Source organism: Crotalus tigris, unplaced genomic scaffold, assembly GCF_016545835.1.
Source record: "Crotalus tigris isolate CLP2741 ecotype Arizona unplaced genomic scaffold, ASM1654583v1 scf7180000018306.2785112, whole genome shotgun sequence".
Classification (NCBI taxonomy): Eukaryota; Metazoa; Chordata; class Lepidosauria; order Squamata; family Viperidae; genus Crotalus; species Crotalus tigris.
Window position 1 is genome coordinate 1,520,286 of NW_024096934.1, and position 22,779 is coordinate 1,543,064.

Below are 22,779 nucleotides of genomic sequence, written 5' to 3' on the forward strand. Positions count from 1 at the left end.
CCCTGTGACAATGGCACCCCCGCCTTGCTTCGCCTAACCCTGCAGGATGAGTCTCCAGCCCACTGCCCCACCTGCCAGAGATCCCCTGGATCTCCCTCAACCCTGCCCGGGCCCACAGGCGTCCCTCCCCACGAGCAACATCAAGGTGATCACGGCCACCTTGGCCACACCCACCCAATCTGTCATAACCACCACAGCCATGCCCACCTGGCACCTGGCGATAAATAAGTGGGTTTTGGGTTGCAGTTTGGGCACTAGGTCTCTAAAAGGTTCGTCATCACTGCCCTATGCCATTTCTGACAAGTGGCTGTCCAGTCTGTTCTTGAAAGCCTTCAGTGATGGAGCACCCACAACTTCTGAAGGCAAGCTGTTCAGAAGCTGTGACTACATATCTGCCCCCCTCCGAGCGAATGCAAGGAAGAAGGCTTTCCAAAACTTTCTTATTTAGGAGCGCCATTCCAAATAATTACATTTTTTAAAAAACTAAAAGTGGCAGCAGTTGGATTACGGTGGTGGCTCAGTGGCTAGAATGCAGTATTGCAGTACTGCTGCCTGCCGGTTGCCAGCAGTTTGACAGTTCGAGTCTCACCGGCTCAAGGTTGACTCAAACTTCCATCCTTCCGAGGTTGGTAAAATGAGGACCCAGATTGTTGGGGGCAATGTGCTGGCTCTGTAAACCCCCTAGAGAGGGCTGTAAAGTACGGGTGAAGTGATATATAAGTGCTATTGCTATTGATCTGTATCTGGAAGCTCAGAAGCTTCCTTTTAGCTGTAGGCAGAGGCCGTCCAAAATCACCCCAGAAAGCATTTAAATCAGTGGTTCTCAACCTTTCTAATGCCGCGACCCCATAATACAGTTCCCCATGTTGTGGTGACCCCCAACCACTTATACATCACCGGGTGCCAGGGGCGTGGCCAAAGAAAAGAGGGGAAAAATGGCGGACAGCCTTGTTTGGCGATCCCCGTGAAATGGTCGTTCGACCCCAAATGGGGTCCCAACCCACAGGTTGAGAACCACTGATTTAAATAAATAAATATATTCTGCCTCTTTAATACTACTGAGATAATTAAATGGACATGTCCAGAAGGAGACCAAAACATGATCCCAACTCAAAACAGACTTTGCTAGTTAATAAAATATTTGAAGAAAAAAACCCCTAATGTAATAAACCAGACAAGTGCATCCGGGAGATGTTGCGCACACCAGGACATTTACAAGACAGAAGTCAGGAAAATTGATTTGCTTAACCATGATTTACTGAAAAATCCCACAAAGTGAAAAGCAAGTAAACCGCAGCACAATGGCATCACATGTTGGGCTAAGTCAAAAACTGGGGTGAAAGAGATTCTAAGTCAAGAGCAGACCTGTGGCTTGGGGAAAAGATCAGACTCAGAAGCTACTGAGCCAATGAAGCTCATGCGATGGAGGATCTCCTGCCAGTTCCCCCTCTGGCAAGCCACTGCATCCTTGTCTGTGGAGAGTGTCAGTCATCCAGATCCCGGTTGTCCCAAAGGTGCTTTTTCAGACAGCGGCTTTTGCTTGAAGATGTTTCGCATCTCATCCAAGAAGATTCTTCAGTTCTGACTGAAGGAGGGAGGATGGAAGGATTTATATTCCTTGCAGTCATCTGGTCGTTAGCACTCTTTCTGAGAGTCACGGAGGCCACTGGGAGGTTTGTTTGTGCCCTCAGGGTCACCTGAATAGTGCAAATGGGTGTTGAACCTTCTTGGAACTGCTGAAAGGACTATTGTAAACAGGAGATATAGCTAGTGTCGTATCCTCTCCCTCTGCTGACAGAATGCTATACAATCTTAATGTAAATGGCCTCTTTGACCCCTCTTTCAAACCAGCAGTCTTCTAGGTCCAGACTTTGCTGTCTTCAAAAGATACAACGCCACCTACCTCCTGTTTACAACACAGTCCTTTCAGGAGTTCCAAGAAAGTCCCACACCATTTTGCACTATTCAGGTGACCCTGAGGGCATAGATAAACCTCCAAGTGGTCTCAACAACTCTCAAAACGAGTCCTAACAATCAGATGGCTGCAGGGAATATAAATCCTTCCATCCTCCACCATTCGGTCAGAACTGAAGAAGCTTCTTGGATGAGAAGTGAAACATCTTCAAGGAAAAACAAAGTCCAGTTGCCTTTTAAAAAAAAAAAAAAGCACCTTTGGGACCACTGCCTCATTTTCTCTTTTCTTGTCTCCTTGTGGTCGACAAGCCCAGCAACTAAACCTCTAGGCCATCACACCCGCCCCTCCCCCCCAAAAAATAAATACATTCCAAAGTTCACCCAACATGGGAATCTGCAACTGGTATTCTCCATTCAAAGACTAGTGCATTGTTTCACAGATATTATGACATTTTGCTGCCCGTCTAAATAATCGTTAAGTTGGTGTAGGACAGGGGTAGGCAACCTTGGCTCTTTTATGACTTGTGGACTTCAACTCCCAGAATTCCTGAGCCAGCATGGCTCAGCTTAGAAACCGCTCCCTTTCCCCTCAACATGGCTGGCTCAGGAATTCTGGGAGTTGAAGTCCACGAGTCATAAAAGAGCCAAGGTTGCCTACCCCTAGTGTAGGAGAACCTCTAGAAGAAAAGATGAAAGACCTATCATCCACGAGAGGAATCACCGTAAACTACTCCTCTTCTCACAGCACTGTTTCCACCATGACATAGATTTTATTCTTTTGAAAGAAGCCAACTTCCTGACTTGGACACTCCGGTGCTCAAAACAACCTACGGAATTACAAAACCAACCTACTGGCAAGACTGAGCATGCGCCTACCCAGCAAGTATTAGAGAAAATGAAAATACGGTGACGTGCAGCCTCCTCCTCACACCTCTCAGGTCAATCTAAGATATCCTGGAGAGCAGAGGAAAGATCGGGGAATGCAAACGTGTAGCCACTCTCTAGCGTCCTCTTGGGGATCACCCGCTGCCCTTCAAGCAGCATGGTGCTTCGCTCAGAGCCAAAAACGGCTTTCACTACGAAACCCGGCAGAGGCAAGAAGGCGGGACGTTTGAGCACCGACCCCATTGCTCGGGCAAAGTCCTCGTTTGTGGTGTCAACTGCAAACGGCGAGACACCATTTAAGATGCCCCTAAGGCCCTCTTTCTGTAGGGAATGGGTCACAATTCCTGCCAGGTCTACTACGTGGATCCATGGGAAATACTGGTGTCCAGAAGCAATGGGGCCTCCCAGTCCAAGGCGGAAAGGCCATATCATCTGACTAATGGCACCGCCATCTTTGCCCAGCACAGCACCTTAAAGCAAACAGAGGTATAATTACATAGTTACAAAGTGTATTTCACACAGGCTTTCCTTACACACTGGCCTATGAGATGGTTCTCTGAAAATGCCCCAATGGAACACACCAAGCTAGAAAACTGGAGTTCAGTGACATGGTGCGCACCAAGCAAGCTACATTGTGGCTTAACATGTATGTGACACGGTATTCCAGTTATTTTGGCGATAAGAAGAAAGAAGTGTGCATGGTATTGTTCCTCATCCGGGGGAAACAAAGACAACAACATGATCCGTGATGGCGCAGTGTTAGAATGCAGTACTGCAGGCTACTTCTATTGACTGCCGGCTGCCAGCAGTTCGATTCTAACCGGCTCAAGGTTCACTTGGTCTTCCATCCTTCCAAGGTCAGTAAAATGAGGACCCAAATTGTTGGGGGCAATATGCTGACTCTGTAAACCGCTTACACAAGGCAGTAAAGCACTATGAAGTGGTATTTAAGTCTAAGTGTTATTGCTCTTTGTGACCTAAAGCCACAAGAATGAGGTGTTCACTGAATGAGAATTGAATTTTGTACACCATGTAGTATACAAAAAGTGTCTTCAAAGCAGAAATTTGGAATTTGTAGTCTACAAATAAATGTTCCCACATTGCGCATCCTGTCTTACCAGATCTCACTACCACTTGGCGAGTAGCTTCACTAGGAATTTTAGCTGCTTCTTCCCAAGAAGCCACCAAGCGTGAGAAGAAATCGAAGTCTCCACCTGGACTTTCTTCAGTGTATTTGGTGGTGTGGCTGGGCCGGTAATATCCTGGAGGAGATATTATACCGTGATTTATTATGGAACTGTACTCCATGCAAATATTTTATAGCTCTTAAGACGACCACCCATCTTTTAGAATTGAACTTTGGAATATATCTACCAAAATATTTTGAGAAATACTTTTCCCCCAAAAAGGCTGCAGAGATTATTACTCACTTAGTTCAAGAATACAGAAACTAGCTCTTTTTGAGGTTTCCAAAACATATCTTGACAATCACTATTCAGTTAGTTTCATATATATTCCTTTTTTAACGTAGGATTGGAAATCTTTAACCCTCCAGATATTGGTGTTCTATAATTCATAACACCGTGGAGCCTCCTTAATACAGAATATGGGACCTGGAGTTCATAAACATCTGTAGGGCCATATATACCTCTATTCTATTTTTTTTAATGACCGTGTAATCCCTTGCCTATGAGGCAACTCAAGCGTTTACTGGCCAGATGCCCTTCTTGACACCTACATAAGAGTTCACAGCATATAATTACTCACTGAGGCCAGAAAGAGAAATATCTGACACTACCTAATCACAACCTCCTGATTATGAGGTGAAAGCTCCACCTCTAGGCCACTTCCCCACTCCCAAGTGCTCCTGTACTATTTACTTGGCTATAAATTCCTTTGGCCCACCTCACTCACTGAAAGCTTGTTTGCTTAATCACATTTTTATTGAACAAACCACTGTTGACTGGTTTTTCAACACCCTACAGCAGCAGTCCCTCAGTCCAGCATGTTGGGGGGGGGAGAACCTATGGGTGGCAGGAGCACGCATGTGCACATAGCTCCATTTGGATGGAGCTTCACACACGAGCAGAGGGTGCTTGCATTCCCGCATGAAGCACCATTTGCATGAGCAGCAGGCACTTGCACACAAAGCTCTACTCATGTGTGTAGAGGGCAATTGTGCTCACATGCAAAGCTCCATTCACGTGAATGGAAATTTGCACGCTAGCGTAAGCACAGCAATTTGTGCGAGTGGAGAGTCACGCACAGGCACTTCCCCATTTCTCACATGGCCCCCTACGGTTGGGGACCCCTGCCCTACAGCCCAAATCATGACTTAAACTATAATGGCTGTATTCACTGAACCACCATCTACTTCAAACGACTTTAGCCAAGTTTTGATTTTTCTACCTCACTGGCACGCTTCACTCTCCGATGCCATCTTTTGCAATCAATCCCTGATTAGCCCTAAACCCCAAAGGAAAAAAATGTATCCATTTCAAGCAGACCCTAATAAAGTGTTTTTCAACCTTGTCAACTTTAAGATATGTGGACTTCAACTCCCAGGATTCCCCAGCCAGCCGTGCTGGATGAAGAATTCTGGGAGTTGAAGTCCACACCTCTTGAATGTTGACGAGATTGACAAACACTGCCCTAATATATTAAGGCTGCTTGTCAACATTCTTTCACTACAATCTTCACACTGACTGGTCAGAATGTTTATGAATATTCCAGCCATAAGATCAGTGGTTTTAAGGCTCTTGATGTAGACACATAATTTTATCTGTTGCTATATAAGCAAAACTGCTGCTCAATGGCTGAAAGTTCTTAACACAAATTGTTTTAAAAGAAGTTTCCATTAAAGCTGAGGGACCACATTCAGTTCCCCAAACCCTTCTCCTATTACAGGTAATCCTCCACTTATAACAGTTCATTTAATGACCATTTGAAGTTACAATGGCACTGGAAAAAGTGACTTATGAACGTTTTCACACTTAAAAATGTTGTGGCATCCCTGTGGTCCCATGATCAAGATTCAGACACTTGGCAACTGACTCATATTTATGACGGTTGCACTGTCTCTGGGTCATGTGATCACTTTTTGTGACCTTATGACAAGCAGAGTCCATGGGGAAGTCAGATTCACTTAACAACCATGTTACTAACTTAACCAACTGCAGTGCTTCACTTAACAACCTGTGGCAAGAAAGGTGGTAAAGTGGGGCAAAACTCACTCAACAAATGTCTCCCTTAGCAACGGAAATTTTGGGCTCAATTGTGGTCGTAAATTGAGGACTACCTGTACTTACACTCATTAGTTACTTACAGTTAAAGCGACAGCAAAGTTACATGACAGCACTGTGGTTAATACCTATGCCGGTGACAAGGACCCAGGCCTGAGGTGGGTGTTCAGCATCTCTGATGGCTTTCGCCAAGGACTTTGTGGTCTCTACGCGGCTGGAAATGACCTCCTGACGGAAGGCATCATTCCACCTGCAGAAGCCCCCAAAGACATCAGTCTTTCAAAGATAGTTTCGTCCTTCCAGTAACATTGCCTATTTTCAATGACCAACAGATTGCAGCCCTCCCCCCCAGCATTTGGCATGCAGCAGCTTTGAAGCACAGCTCCTGAAGTTGCTTGCAGACCTCAGCTGTTTTGAAGGGTAATTCTTAGACTCTCCCTGATCTGGGTGGGTCATAAAAACTGAAGGAATGCCAGTCCCTTCAGTTAGTAGTTGAAGAGCTATGGCCCAGGGAAAAACACTTCAGGGATCCCTCCCTGAGTGCATATTCAGTCGGCCATCTTCATTGGAAGCCTATTTTCACAACCTTAGGTCTACTGAGAGTTCCAGCCAGAAAAATGTGTTTCTAGCAAAACCCCTTTGATTGCCTTGCATGGCATCAAAGAACTTGTGCCTTCTAGAAATCAAGAGTTTGATCTCTCTGCGTAGAATTGCAGGAAGAAAGAAAGGCCTTTGCTCTCCTGCAGGTAAACGACAACCCATCAAGGTTGGACAGAGATACCCTGACTGATTACAGAGGACTTTAATCCTATTATAAATCTAACAGGTCATAAGGGTTACAAAGGGAATGATGTTCAGCTTGGGAGCTGAATCTTCTTTGCCATATACAGGATCCATTTTTTTTCCATTTCAACTAAATTAAATATTGGAAAGAAATTATGAAATGGCACTTTCGGTTCGGCGTGTATTTCTGTAGGCAGGGAAGCAGAACAGATCAGGACCAAGTGTGGTGGGGTGGGAAAAGTTGGCAATCGAAAAAGAAATGTGAAAATGGCCAGATTACGTCAGGATCAGCAGATTAAAAAAATAATAATCTTCCCACAAATATGTCTAGAGCAGAGGTCTCCAAACATGGCAACTTTAATATTTGTGAACTTCAACTCCCAGCATTCCTTAGCCAGCATGGCTGGTTGAGGAATTCTGGGAGTTGAAGTCCACAAGTCTTAAAGTGGCCATGTTTGGAGAATCCTGCTCTAGTACATCCTTAAGGGAGAGGCAGCTGAGCAATAGCTTAGAATATTGTTGATTGCTCCATTTTACCAACTTCCCTTTTCTCCCGGTCCTGTGGTCCGAACAGACGACAGGCATCTCAACTTATGCATCCAAATGCAAATACAGCAAGAGAGGAAAGCAGAAACGAGCAGACACAATGCATGACAAAGAATATAGATGTCTCCTAAAACTACAGCTGGTAAAGAAGTTGAAAAGAATTCTAGAAGCCAGGCTCTGCATATTTTTCTTACTATGTTTTTAAGTTGTTCTCCATGATCCAATCTTCCCTACCGAACTAAGTTCTTTTAGAAGCCTTCCATACGCAAACCTGCCTATGCCCTACCAAGGGGATGCACATCCTGAAGCCTCTAGACCAGTGGTTCTCAACCTTTTTAATGCCGTGACCCCCAATCAGTCGTAAGTCAAGGACTACTCAACTGGTCGTAAGTCGAGGACTACTCAACTGGTGCAGCACCGTTTGTAGAATGGGACTTTTGGCAGGCTCAGCAGGGCAGAGACAGCCTGGACAATTCCTATTGGCTTTTGAAATCCAATAGAATTGGACTCTATTCAAGAGAGTCTATTCTATTGGCTTTTAAAAGCCAATAGAATAAAAGGGAGTAGCACAGCTAAGGAAAAAATGGCGGACTGCGTTGTTTGGCGACTCCCATGAAATGGTCGTTCGACCCCAAATGGGGTCCCGACCCACAAGTTGAGAACCACTGCTCTAGACTTATCACAGCACCCCAAACCTTGACTGTAGCCATGCAAAGTCCTGAATTTTAATTCATGTGGTCACGGAATTTTAATAATTAAGATGAAGGAAGGGGACATTATTTAAAAAAATATGAAAGGAAATCAAGGTAAACATTTTTAACTTTTTAATTAAATCAAAGTTCTTCTCTGGGCTCAGAAATTCCCAGCTCCCTATTCTCTCATTCTGAATGGGGACTTCTGGAAAACTGTTGTGGTTCCAGGTCTAGACAAATAGAATATAGAATATATATTAAAAAATTAGGATGGGGTGAAGTGGAATGGAGCAGAATGGAATAGAACGGAACTATTCTGGAGGCAAGATTTCTTGCTGAAATGGAATGGAGCGGAATGGAACGGAACGGAACAGAACAAAACAGAACAGAACTATTCTGGAAGCAAGTCTTCTTGTCAATTTTGCTAAACATCCCTACTTCTAAGCACAATTGAGGAAACAGTTGGAGAATCTGAGTAAACCACATTAATGATCCTGTCCAAAATTATTGAGACTTACCTCTGAAAGGGATTGAGGACATTTACTCCAGCCAGGTTGACCACTCCTTCACAAGAAGGGAGGCCTACACGGGAGAGTTCATCCTAGAAACGAAAACACAAACTCATCAGGGTTTTTCTCAGGTTATTTTTTTTTTCTTTCAAACGTATTTTACTATCTCACCGTAATTAACAGAAGAAAAAGCTACTGCGTATGCAATAGTATTAGCAATACACGGAAACATCAAATCAATTATTGCTGAAGGAATAAGAGGGAATCTAGAAAAATATTATAAGCAGAACTTTCCAAATATGACAAAAGTCTTCCATCTTGCTCATTTGCAAAAAGAAACCCTAAACCAGTGGTTATCAACCTTTCTAATGCCGCGACCCCATAATACAGTTCCCCATGTTGTGGTGACCCCCAACCACTTATACATCACCGGGTGCCAGGGGCGTGGCCAAAGAAAAGGGGGAAAAAATGGCGGACAGCCTTGTTTGGCGACCCCCGTGAAATGGTCGTTCAACCCCAAATGGGGTCCTGACCCACAGGTTGAGAACCACTGCCCTAAACCTAATTTAAATCTGACAAACAAATGCATTTTGACAGCCTTCCCAGATAAACCAGACAGGAAACACAATTATATGACCTAATTATACTTTATTATAAGACTACATTAACAGAATCTTGCAAATAAGCAGCGCTGTGGCCTCGTGGTGAAGACGCTTGCCTCCCACTCAGAAGGTTGAGAGTTCAAGCCCAGGTAATGCAGATATTTCTCTCCCAGGGCATAAAGAAAAAATACCATATTTTCCGGCGTATAGGATGACTCGGCGTATAAGACGACCCCCGACTTCGGCGCCAAGTTGCATGCCTAGAAAGTCGTCTTATACGCCGGAAACTACCGTAATTTCCAGCGTATAAGACGACTCGGTGTATAAGACGACCCCCGACTTTGGCGCCAATTTGAATGCTTTAGAAAGTCGTCTTATACGCCGGAAAATATGGTATCTGCTACGAACAAACGCCCAGCTCCATCCAGTCACCCGATTCTACCCCCGAATTAAGGGATTACAAGATCATAAAAAGGGAGTTTATTAATAGAATCTTACAAGTCTGAAGGTACAAATCTCTAGCAGACACTTTTAACTGTATGATCCATTAAGATGGGTCTTTCCTAAGTGGCTCCTGCCTTTCTTATCTGATGGTTTTCTAGGCAATATCTCTTCCAATCCCTCAAGGTTGTTCTCAGATGTCAACAAATCTTTGCTACAAATGAAATGTAATTTCTCTTTCTAAGGTTGTATAATAACCATTTTAGCTAACTCTCCATGGTTGAAAAGTGTACAGTTTTCTACCTTATCCCAAATACTCAGGACAGAAATAGAAAGAAACTAGACAGAAAATGTTACCCAAGATGTCCAAAATATACAAGCAATTTTTTTGTGCTTGATTTCCAGGTGATCTTAATGCAGTGGTTCTCAATCTGTGGGTCGGGACCCCATTTGGGGTCGAACGACCATTTCACGGGGGTCGCCAAACAACGCAGTCCGCCATTTTTTTCCCCCTTTTCCTTAGCTGTGCTACTCCCTTTTATTCTATTGGCTTTTGAAAGCCAATAGAATAGACTCTCTTGAATAGAGTCTAATTCTATTGGCTTTCAAAAGCCAATAGGAATTGTCCAGGCTGTCTCTGCCCTGCTGAGCACGCCAAAAGTACCATGCTGCAAATGGTGCTGCACCAGTTGAGTAGTCCTCGACTTACGACCGGTTGGGGATCGCGGCATTAAAAAGGTTGAGAACCACTGCCTTAATGGATAGTCTCACGTTATTTAAAGGAACTTTCCATTGGCAAATGTTAACTGATAAAGGCAATCTGTAATCTATTTTACATGTCATCTGCATAGCCACCTTGATTTCTATCTTTCCTTCTTTTCTCCTTGCAACCCAATTTAAATTCTACACCAATCTAGTTGCTCTATTGCATCGGGTGAAGTGAGCTCCACTACATTTCATAAAAGCTTAAACCTTTTAATAATTATTATTAGATTTAAAAGGTATTCTTAGAGTCCTTCTGATTTCTGCCTTCTATAGACTAAATCAATTCTCGCCCTACGATATTTTAGAAGTTATATTCTTAACTACAGATAGTCCTCAACTTATGAGCATAAATTGAGCACGAAATTTCTGTTGCTAAGCGAGACAGCTGTTTGGCCCCATTTTATGACCTTTCTTGCCATAGTTGTTAAGTGAATCACTGCAGTTGTTAAGTTAGTAACATGGTTGTTAAGTGAATCTGATTTCCCCCTTGACTTTGCTTGTCAGGTCACAAAAGGGGATCACACTGGGATACTTCAACAGTCCTAAGTGTGAAAAATGGTCATAAGACACTTTTTTCAGTGCCACTGTAACTTCGAACGGTCACTAAACAATCTATTGTAACACGAGGACTACCGTATTCATTTCAACTACAAATGGCTCATGCATTCCCCACCATTAACTTTGCTGTCCCCATCTACAGCAAATGAACACCCAAACAAGCTGTCCTGCTTTGTCACTGCATCTTAGCGTTCTTCTTGTCAGCGAAGAAAGAAATGGCAGGCCTCTAGTCCTCGCTGGTATATTTTTTGATGTTGCCAATCGTCTGTTGATTCAATACACTTTGACCATTTCTACCTCCATATCATCCTCGTCCCATTCAAAAAAAAAAGTTTATTAAGGCTAGAAGAATCTTTTCTCTGGGGCTTTCTCTGGAACAGCTCTAAATCTCAAATAAAATTTATTTTCTCTCCGCTCCAGTAATGCCAGATTGTCTAAGTCCTTCTCCATCTCTTTGTTCATTATTTCTTTTACTTTCTAAAATTTCCACTTTGTCCTTAATTCATCTAACGTCTCCAGTAAGCTGCCCTATAGATTCTTCAGGTTTTTCTGTAACTTCGTCCTCCATCTCTCTTCTTCATCTATACCAGTGGTTCTCAACCTTTCTAATGCCGCGACCCCATAATACAGTTCCCCATGTTGTGGTGACCCCCAACCACTTATACATCACTGGGTGCCAGGGGCGTGGCCAAAGAAAAGGGGGAAAAAATGGCGGACAGCCTTGTTTGGCGACCCCCATGAAATGGTCGTTCGACCCCAAATGGGGTCCCGACCCACAGGTTGAGAACCACTGATCTATACAAACCTTTCCTCCACTGTCACTTCAGAAGAAATTAAATTGCAACCATCCAGTCTGGAATGCATTTAAAAATATCCTTCTAAGTTCCAGCTTGTTTTAAGCCCCTGTCCCTTACCCATGTTAATCGGTTCTTTCCAGGCTGACGAGAAATAAGGGTGACTTCATGGCCTTGGCTTCTTAGCACCCGGCTTAAGTTTCGGCCAATAAATCCAGTCCCGCCACCTAAATTACATTCAAAAAGAGATGATGGAATAGTGAATGAGACAGTTAAAAACAACCACAATCCTGTTGAGAAATTATTTCTCTGTTAAACTCATATCCTGCTTTTTATTCCAGGAGCTTGTTTTGGCTTATTTGGGAACACATAAGATTGTGCTGGAAAAAGATGCACCCTTTAAGTTTCTTTTGCTTAATACTCAAATCTAAGTTTCCCTAAGTTTCCTAAGTTGCCCTTCCTTTAAATCAACGTGACTATATTAAATTTATTTTAGATTTTTTTATTCATTATTTCTATAAATAACTCAAGACAGTGAGCATACCTAATGCTCTTTCCTCCTCTGATTTTCTCCACAGCGACAACCTTTTGAGGTGGGTTGTGCTAAGAGAGTGGGACTGGACCAAAGTCTCCCAAATGGCTTTCATACCTAAGGTGGGACTGGAACTCATACTCTCCTGGTTTCTAGCTAGATGCCTTCATCACTAGACCAAACTGGCTTAAGTTTAGTTTAACTTTAGTTCATTAAAGCATTGGTTCTTAACCATTTTTCAGGGGGGCGAAGGAACAAAAAGGGGGAGATATGGGGGCGATGGAGCGAGAAGTTTTAGGGACACTTTTGAGACTTTTCATACAGTGAATCGCTGCATATCTGTCGTACAAAAACATTGGATCGCTCGCTATTAGTGGATTGAATTGTTTTTAAATGTTCCTCCAGCTAGCTTCAGTACAGAATGCCGTACATATGTGAAGACGCATCGCTTATCTTTTTTTTTGTTTTTGTAAAAAGCTTTTATTTTCAATTTTACAATACATAACATTCTTAAAACTACTTCAGATAAAAAATAAAACAAATTGATACACAGCACTTTCGGTATTGCTCATCCATTTCCCCCCAAACCGCATCCACCCTCTAACCAACTTGCCTCTTTCCCGCTTCTTCCTCCTCACTCACCCCCTCTCCCTCTTCTCCTCAACCTCCTACTTACTTCTCACCTTCTTCTGTCTTCTCGCTCCGGATGCGGTCCAGGAGAAATCGCATCGCTTATCTTCATGCGCATTGCGCAGCAGCCTCTACCCTTTTTATATTTCTTTTTGCCTCTTAAATTTCACTTGAAATTCAATCATTAAATGTTACTGGTTTTTTTTTCGGGCATTTCACTTTCTTGCAACTGAATTTTGTTTTCAGTAGTCATTACATTTTAGTGTCTTGAATAAATAAGATAATAATGAAATACATGTATCACAAAGTTTGGGAATAAAGTGACGGGTGGCACCAAAATTTTTCAAACAGTTGAGATATGGGAAAAAGACTGGAAATAAATTATTTGCATCGATATGTCCTGATGACAATTTTAAAGAAAACAAAAAAAGTGTTTGCATAAATTGAAGAATTATTTCCTATGTTGTGATTGAGAGGTTATGTTGGGGGAGGGAGGCGATGACAACTTTCTCATTGGCTCAAGGGGGCGATTCTTTCAAAAAGGTTAAGAACCACTGCATTAAAGCATATGATCCTCATCTTCAGAGTCCTCAAGGAGATTGTCTGTTTCCTAAAATCTGAATATCCCATTCAATAAATCCAAGCAGCTTTCTTTTCTTATGGCAAGCGACTCCCTTCCTTAAAAACCCAACAAAGCAGACAAAAAGTTGGGGGAAATTGTTTGGGTCATCCACAAAAAAAGAAATGGACATGTTCTATTGGGGGAAGAAGTTTTTATTATTATTATTCAATTGCTATAGCCACCCATCTCAATCAGTTTACAATTCAAAAGATATATTACAAATAAAATACTAAAATGTTATAAAACAAAACAAAAATAGAAAAAAAAATTCAAATTAAATGGATTTTAGCCACGCAGCCTGGAAACTGGGTTCTTAACATATTCAGCCCAAGTACATAGTTTTTAGGGCCTTACGAAAGGCTAACAGGTTTGGAGCCATTCTAATCTTCAAAGGGAGGATATTCCATAGAGCAGGAGCCACTGTAGAAAAGTACCCACCACCTGACACTCTTTGGTTGGCATATACCAGGGGTAGGCAACCTTGGCTCTTTTATGACTCATGGACTTCAACTCCCAGAATTCCTGAGACAGCAGGGCTAAGCTTGGAAACCTGTCTCTTTCCCCTCAGCATGGCTGGCTCAGGAATTCTGGGAGTTGAAGTCCACGAGTCATAAAAGAGTCAAGGTTGCCTACCCCTGGCGTATACTTACATAGGGTTTGAGATTTTTTTTTACTTTTTTTTTTCTTAAAGGAAGCTTTGCTAAGATTGTCCCAAACGTGCTTTCAAAAAGGTCTTTGATTTTTCTTGAAGATATTTCACTTCTCAACCAAGAAGCTTCTTTGGTTCTGACTAACTGGTGGGGAATGGAGAGGATTTATACAATTTCTTTCCATTTGCCACCAGTTAATTAGAACTGAAGGAGCGTCTTGGATAAGAAGTGAAACGTCTTCAAGAAAAATCAAGGAAGTCCAGCTGCCTTTTTGAAAGCAACTTTGGGACAACCATGATGTAGTAGATGACCGAGAACCTCCATAGACATTCCTAAGATTAAAATGATTGGGTGATTGAAGCCAACTACCAGGAACATCTGAAGTCACGGAGCTAGCCATAAGTTTTTTTTGTCATACACATGCCTCAGCCAGTATGATTCTGTTTATTGGACTGACCAGCAGGATAGAAGGAGATTCTTGAAGAAAATGAAATTTTTTAACAGCTTTGGATTCTCAGAAGAAGGAAGAGAAAAGTCAGGTAATGCATTACTAATGAGCCAGTTTGGTGTGTTGATTAAGGCATCAGGCTAGAAACCAGGACATCAGAAATCCTGGATTTGTCTTAGGCATAAAGACAGCTAGGTGACCTTGGACTCGTCATTTTTCTCGCAGCCCTAGGAAAGAGGAGGCAAGGGTAAGCCACTTCCAGAAAACAAAAAACTGCCAAGAAAGCAGCAGAGATTCATCCAGGTGGTTGCCAGCTATCAACACTGACTGGAAGGCACAAAATTAAATGAAAAAAAAAAACATTATTGGCGGGAGAACTCCTGTCTTTCTTCTGCAAAGAAAAAGAAAAAAAAAAAACCCTCCCTTTTCTCTTTGACCGATGCATATTCCACCCTTCCTGAAGGCAGCATCCCTAGCAAGGAAGCAGGTTGAGAAAAGCACCTGTTTCAAACTGAACGTCGACCTGAACCCTCCCCAAGTCCTTATCCAATGCCTTAATAGTGCAAGCTTGAGGAAGACGAAAGAGAGACCAAACCCTTCAACTCCTCGGACGGGACCCGCATTCCTCAAAGAGGAATCTCCCGTTCACCCTTTGCACATATCTCGCGTGTTGACCGCAGTTCAAGGTGGCGATAATCCTGCACCCTAATTGCAATTGCAATTGCAAAAAAAAAAAACCAACCAAAAACTAGAGCAACCCCGCAGCAAAGAAAACAGCCGTTCCTCCCCATTGCAAAGGGGCGCTCCTCGGCTCTTAAAGCGAGAGCGACCACCACTCACCGATTAAGACTCTCATGGTTTAAGCGACTCCGAGCGCATGCGCAGGAAGCCTCCGAATCAGAGAGACGAGTCGAAGTGAGGCACAGACCGGTCTTCCGGGAGAACCGTGGCCCTTCACCGGAAATAAACTGAGAGAGGGAAGTGGTGTCTCTCTAGCTTTAATCCTCTCTGACGAAACTCTTCAGCGAGAGAAATTGAAGCAGAGGAGACTAAGAATTCAGAAACGGCCTTGACTATTCTTCTCCATTGGAAGAAAGCGAGGGACGTAGCGTGTTCGTGACGTCATCAGACGTGGACCGTGTGGCGCAGAGCCGTGACGAGAAAGCCGGAGCTAGCTGCTGCAGGTTTTCGTACCGTGAGTGTAAACGAGGCGCTTTTTTCCCCTGGGGCTTTACGGGTGGACTACAATTCCCAGGCTTCCCGGCCTTGTTAGGATTGGGGTTTTGTTGTGACTTAGAACCGAGGGAAAAATTTCCCTCCTGAGCTTCGCGATACTTACTTAACCTCTCAAAAGGCTGAAGCTGTCATCTCTCTCACACAGCCTTCTTACTCTTCAGGGACTACAACTCCCAGGCTTCCCAGCAAGGACAACTACTGATAATGGTTAAGAATCCTGGCCGCTGCAGTCCCCGAGACCTCATAGAAGTTGGAGAAAAGGGATTTATGGCCAGGCATTATAGTTGCAGGGACTACAGGATTGTAAAAAAAAAAAAATAGTTTTTATTACAGTTGTGGGAGAATAATCTGCTCTCCTGGGGGTCAACTTCTCCCCACATTGGGAAGGAGCAGAATGGCTTGCTTCCAAAAGTTGTGGGTGCTCCAACATTGGAAGTTTTTAAGAAGAGACGGGACAGCCACTTGTCTGAAATGGTATAGGCCAGGTTTCCTGCCTGAGCAGGGAGTTGGATTAGAACAGGGCTTTTCAACCAGTGGTACGGGTACCACCTGTGATACATTGGCACCTGGCAGGTGGTACACGACCATCCTAAAAAAGTGGTAGCGGGGGAGGGGAATGAGCTGAACCGGTGGCAGCACCACACAAGCCTGAGCGAGACATGGCTGGAGCTGCAGGGCTCAGCAGAAGTGCCAGGATCAGTGCCGCTTTCCAGCTGATTGGCACTTCTTCGGGGCTGTCAGTGGAAGTGCCAAGATCAGTGCCAGGCTCCAGCTGGAGCTCGGCACTAATCCTGGTGCTTCTGCTGAGCCCTGAAGAAGCACCAGTCAGCTGGAAAGCAGCACTGATCTTGGCGCTTCTGCTGAGTCCAGAAGAAGCGTCGATCAGCTGGGATGTTGCAGCATTTCCAGGGTCTTGTGATTTACATTCAGATGCTTGGCAATTGATTCATATTTATGACGGTCACAGTGTCCCAGGGTCATGTGAAGTGACCAAAACCTGCTGCAAGCACCCAGCAGACTGGGGGGGGGGGAATAAAAACCAAACACCCCTCACCCAACCCCCACTGCCAATCCCCAACAGAAATACAACAATGAAAACCTCAAACAGGAGGAAGAGCGCCGCCAGGTGGGCAGGCAGGTGTCTTGCTCAGCTGTGGCTTGGGAAGCACTTTTGTCAGTGCCATTGTAACTTCGAACAGTGTCTAAACGAACTGTTGTAAGTCGAGGAATACCTGTACTTTATCACTTTTCTCTCTTTTTTTGTTTGGGGGGGGTCATCAAGTTTTTGACACCTTGCTAGGCGACTGGTGGTACTCGGATGTTGACATACCCTAAAAGTGGTAAAATGGGTGAAAAGGTTGAAAAGCCCTGGATTAGAAAACCTCCAAGGCCCCTTCCAGCTCTGTTATTCTGTTCTTTTTTTATCTTCCTCTCTCCAGGCTACTGCATGGTAGCAGAGGAAGCACCATCTTATATGAGAGAGGAAATTAGAGACACCAATATTCAGAATCTCCCATTTCTGTGCAGAAGCTGTTTCACCATTTGCAATGAACAATGCCCGTTTATAACTCTCCCAGATAAACTTGAAAACACTTCATTTTATGAGTTTCAATGTAGACATGGTTACATAAATGCCATTTTATGCTTTACTTATGTTTGGAAATTTAACATTTTTGCATATATTAATCTCTAATAGGTACATGCTTTAGCAGACAAAAATCACTCTGCTTCAGATTTAAAGATAAATATCCTATGTCCAAGACTGCAAGAAGTACATTTTTAGCATAATTCAGCATTGTACTTCAAAAACTCTAAATGCTTCTGATAAATGATAAGCAAATGCTTTTCCTAAGAAATAGACACAGGGCAATTTTTTTTTTAAATATAGACCTGCAGCCCTCAGTATATTGTGCTGATTATGTACCATGGAGATAGATTCAAGTGCATGTTTGATGATATAGCAACTACACCATCAACTATGCACTTGAATGTATCTCCATGATAAATACTATACTATAGCTCAAATGGGCTAAGGAAGAGGAGCAGGGAAACAAATCAGAGGGATAATGAATAAGAAAGTCCACACAGAGAATGGTAAAGACAGCCGAGAAGATCATAGGATGCTCGCTTCCTGGTGTTCAGGATACTGCTTATAAGTGCTTATATGTGCTTAGAGCTCAAAGCATTGTTAGAGACCCCACACATGCGCTTTAGGGTCTGTTTCTGTTGCTCCCCTCTGGGAGGAGGTTTTGAAGTATTTATAGCACACGACCTGATTCTGTAATAGCTTTGTTCCCTATGCTACCTGTCTGTAAACTTGCAAAATTAATTTTTCTTGCCATGCTTGTGTATACATAACCCGAAATAGACTGTTGTTTCTCTGTGTCATATAATATATGTGAGTATATTATTATTATTATTATTATTATTATTATTATTATTATTATTATTATTATTATTATTATTATAGTAACAGTAACAGTAATAGTAAAGTTGGAAGGGACCTTGGAGGTCATCTAGTCCAACCCCCTGATCAGGCAGGAAACCTTATACCATTTCGGACAAATGGCTGTCCAGTCTCTTCTTAAAAATTTCCAGTTTGGAGCATTCACCGCTTCTGGGGACAGGTTGTTACATTGGTTAATTGTTCTAACTGTCAGGAAGTTTCTCGTTAGTTCTAGGTTGCTTCTCTCCTTGATTAGTTTCCATCCGTTGCTTCGTGTCCTGCCCTCAGGTGCCTTGGAAAATAGCTTGACTCCCTCTTCTTTGTGGCAGCCCCTGAGATACTGGAACACTGCTATCATGTCCCCCCTCGTCCTTCTCTTCGTTAAACTAGACATACCCAATTCCATCAGCCGTTCCTTATATGCTTTAGTCTCCAATCCCCTAATCATCTTTGTTGTTCTTCTCTGTACTCTTTCTTGAGTCTCAACATCTTTTTTACAGCACGGTGACCAAAACTGGATGCAGTATTCCAAGTATGGCCTTACCAAGGCATTGTAAAGTGGTATTAACACTTCACGTGATCTTGATTCTGTATTTATTTATTTATACATAATTCTGTATTTATTTATTTTATATTTATGTAGTGTATAGTGGAGGTGGTGAACCTTTGAGAGTTGTATGCAACGAAATTTCATTTTAACGTATGTTGATTAGTGTACATTCAAAGTGACAAAATTGCTATTCTATTCTATTCTAAAGTAGGTGAGGAAGACCAAGGATATCCTAAGAGTAATAGGAAGATGTTAGAATGGTTATAGGAAGTGTCAAAAGAGTTGCCACGTTGCAAGGTGTGTGTGTGGAATTAAAGTTCCAAACGAAGTATGGAGAGAGTTAGAGCTGGGTAATCTTTGGCCATTCATTCTCTCTCTGAGCCCCAAAGGGTTGTTATGGAGAAAATAGGAAGGAGATGGGGTATTAGATATTTTCATCACCTTGAGTTTATATATATAAAAAATAAAGGTGAGATATAAATAACGAATCAATAGAATATTGTGCGGGGAGGGTAGTCACTTATGGCTTAAGAGAAAATGTTGGTGATACTGCTATACTTAAGAGTTTGTGTGAACTGTCAGCTGCTTAGATGATCTCTGGTAATCATGAAACCAAGAGCTTCCTAGATTTGGTTCCCAGCTTCCATTGCAATGTTAACCTGGCTAGAGACATTACAATACCTGTTGAAAGGAATGGAGGCAATGATGCAAGAGGAAGCTTTCAGTTTCTTCAGGATTGTGGGATGTGTGGCCCAACGGGTCAGGCTGCTCATTTCTTTAATATTTAATTGAGGATCTTATTTAGAGTGTGCATTATCTCTTTTACAGGCAACAATGAGCACCGGAGGGGGATTGGTGACCAATCGTGGACGACGTTTCAAGTGGGCCATTGAATTGAGCGGTCCAGGCAGCGGTGGTAGGTAAGTGCCTAGGAAAAGCCCTGCGTGTGTCTCCTCACACAAGCAATCCACAAATGTTGGGCATGTGCATTTGGATGAGGGATTTCTTTTCTTTGCCAGAGGCCGAAGTGACCGTGGCAGCAACCAAGGAGACACCCTCTACCCTATAGGCTATTCAGATAAACAAGTGCCTGACACAAGCGTTCAGGAGACAGATCGCATCCTGGTTGAAAAGGTAATGTCCTGGAGAGAAAAGGGATGAGTTGGGTAGTAGAAATGCTATAGCTGTCCAAAATGTAGAACCAGACTATATAGACTTTGCTTATTGAATTCTGTTTTTCTTCCTTAAATGTTTTAGCGCTGCTGGGATATTGCTCTCGGTCCCTTGAAGCAAATCCCTATGAACCTGTTTATCATGTATATGGCGGGGAATACAATCTCTATCTTCCCCACCATGATGGTCTGTATGATGGCCTGGAGGCCCATCCAAGCACTAATGTCCATCTCTGCCAGTAAGTCTCTTTGTATCACCATCCAAAGCCTTCTTTTATCCCACTTTTTCTCCATTTTCTATTTTGGGGGCTGTTATTCCAATTCGAAGAAAAAAACTAATAGTCTTAATAATAATGATAAAGTTGGAAGGGACCTTGGAGGTCATCTAGATTCTAGTCCAACCCCCTGCTCAGGCAGGAAACCCTACACCATTTCAGACAAATGGCTGTCCAGTTTCTTCTTAAAAACTTCCAGTGTTGGAGCATTCACCGCTTCTGGAGGCAGGTTGTTCCACTGGTTAATTGTTCTAACTGTCAGGAAGTTTCTCCTTAGTTCTAGGTTGCTTCTCTCTTTGGTTAGTTTCCACCCATTGCTTCTTGTCCTGCCTTCAGGGGCTTTGGAGAATAGTTTGACGCCTCCCTCTTAGTTGTGTTCCAAAGTACAGTTTGAACAATTTCAAAAATAGGACACACACAAGTGCTTCTCTTTTTTTAAAATGGGAATACTGGAACTGGAGTGGGCAGCTTTCTCTTTTTTTAAAATGGGAATACTGGAACTGGAGTGGGCAATTTACACATTGTACAAATAAGTAAACCCTACACTGTTGGTTATGCTAAACCAAGGCCGTCCAGGAACAATAAGGTGGATTATTTGCTAGATGGATTTGGGACATCTGTTCTAGAGGCTTATAAGGAAAAGAGGATTGCTAGGTGCAGAACAATCTCTCGGATTAAGATCCATATCTAGATTTGTGCTTGGCTTCAGAGTTGTCATTAGGACAAAGTGTTTGCAAAGCAGCTTAATCTCCAATGGTAAAAATTCACTTAGTAAGATTGACTTTATATTTCCTACTCCTTGATAAATTATGGATGATTTGTATTAGCATTTTAATCACAAAATTCCCAACTCCCGTTCTGGAAAGATTATTCAGTTGACAACCATATCCCCAAGCAGGCTTTTCTACCCAGCGCTATCAGCTAGTGTGCTGTGTAGTGTTTCATAGCCCACAGTGGTACCTTCACTTCTTTTGTATTATCCCCACAGCCTTCAAGCTACTTGAAAGCTCAAGTCAGAAGTTTCTACAGGGACTGGTGTATTTAATTGGCAACCTGTTAGGATTGGCCTTGGCTGTTTACAAGTGCCAGTCAATGGGGCTGCTGCCAACTCATGCTTCTGACTGGCTGGCTTTTATTGAACCCCCTGAGGTAAGTGTGAACAGTATGAACTCTCCTCCCTTGGATCATCTCCTCACTAGCCTGTGTATATTGCTGAGGAAAGGGGAAGGGGGTGTACAGGACAGATTTCTTGGAGCAAAGCTCTCAGGTCTCTCTTAGCGTTCTTAACGTCACAAAAGAGCAGTACTAGATGATTTACAAGAACCCAGATCTAATCCACGTTAACATTCACTTGCTTAGTCTCTGTTTAAATTCTTAGTCTCTGTTGATCCTATTTAAGGGTAGCCTAATTTTCAAATTGCTGAGATGTGGTTTGTGACTCACAATATTTTCTATCTTCTGCCTAGCGTATGGAGTATACAGGCGGGGGTCTAATCTTATGACCTGACCCCATTTCCAGAAATCAACTGCTGCTCTAGGTGTTTGCCTTGCTATTGTGAAATATTCTTCCTTCTGTTGACTCCAAAACATGCTGGATTTTAAGTGCATGTTGCTGCATTGTGGAACAGTAGGAAGCATTTACAGAATGTTACCCAGAACAAGAAGGACTAATGTGCTTTGGGAAGAGTTGAAGCAAAAGACTTGCCTTAGTAAATTTCCCTCCTGTTAAAAGCAAAATAAAAATGTTAACTTTTAAATGTGTTTAGTGCTTCACTGAAGTTCTACCATCAGAAAATCCATTTTCCTATAATATGTATATAATACTAGAAGTGTCCAATGTTGCAAGATGACCCAGGTTATACAAGTGAAACTCGAAAAATTAGAATATCGTGCAAAAGTTCATTTATTTCAGTAATGCAACTTAAAAGGTGAACCTAATATATGAGATAGTCTCATTACATGCAAAGCAAGATAGTTCAAGCCGTGATGTGTCATAATTGAGATGATTATGGCTTACAGCTCATGAAAACCCCAAATCCACAATCTCAGAAAATTAGAATATTGTGTAAAGGTTCAATATTCTAGGCTCAAAGTGTCCCACTCTAATCAGCTAATTAAGCCATAACACCTGCAAAGGGTTCCTGTGCTTGATTGGCTAGCAAACTCGCCTGACCTGAACCCCATAGAGAATCTATGGGGCATTGCCAAGAGAAAGATGAGACATGAGACCGAACAATGCAGAAGAGCTGAAGGCCGCTATTGAAGCATCCTGATCTTCCATAACACCTCAGCAGTGCCACAGGCTGATAGCTTCCATGCCACGCCACATTGAGGAAGTAATTGCTGCAAAACGGGCCCAGACCAAGTACTGAGTACATACGCATGCTTATACTTTTCAGAGGTCCGATATTGTTCTGTGTACAATCCTTGTTTTATTGATTGCATGTAATATTCTAATTTTCTGAGATTGTGAATTTGGCGTTTTCA

General features: G+C 42.7%; 2 protein-coding genes across 3 annotated transcripts; one reads left to right on the plus strand and one right to left on the minus strand.

Moving 5' to 3' along the window:
- Positions 1 to 2,664: 2,664 nt before the first annotated feature.
- SDR39U1 (short chain dehydrogenase/reductase family 39U member 1) lies at positions 2,665 to 15,582 on the minus strand. The gene is made up of 6 exons (XM_039350040.1): positions 15,454 to 15,582; positions 11,852 to 11,958; positions 8,581 to 8,663; positions 6,170 to 6,291; positions 3,918 to 4,061; positions 2,665 to 3,269 (listed from the first exon to the last, which is right to left on the minus strand). The coding sequence occupies exons 1-6, from the start codon at positions 15,467 to 15,469 to the stop codon at positions 2,854 to 2,856; spliced, it is 888 nt and encodes a 295-aa protein (XP_039205974.1). The 5' UTR covers positions 15,470 to 15,582; the 3' UTR covers positions 2,665 to 2,853.
- Positions 15,583 to 15,620: 38 nt separating this feature from the next.
- On the plus strand, positions 15,621 to 22,049 carry EMC4 (ER membrane protein complex subunit 4). 2 transcript variants are annotated; one of them, XM_039350042.1, is made up of 6 exons: positions 15,621 to 15,808; positions 19,674 to 19,765; positions 19,865 to 19,979; positions 20,103 to 20,256; positions 21,281 to 21,441; positions 21,759 to 22,049. In XM_039350042.1, exons 2-6 carry the CDS (start codon positions 19,680 to 19,682, stop codon positions 21,792 to 21,794), a joined length of 552 nt encoding a protein of 183 aa, XP_039205976.1. In that variant the 5' UTR covers positions 15,621 to 15,808; positions 19,674 to 19,679; the 3' UTR covers positions 21,795 to 22,049. The 2 variants fall into 2 exon arrangements, with proteins under 2 accessions (XP_039205976.1, XP_039205975.1); XM_039350041.1 differs by lacking the exon at positions 15,621 to 15,808 and adding an exon at positions 18,811 to 18,856.
- Positions 22,050 to 22,779: the final 730 nt, after the last annotated feature.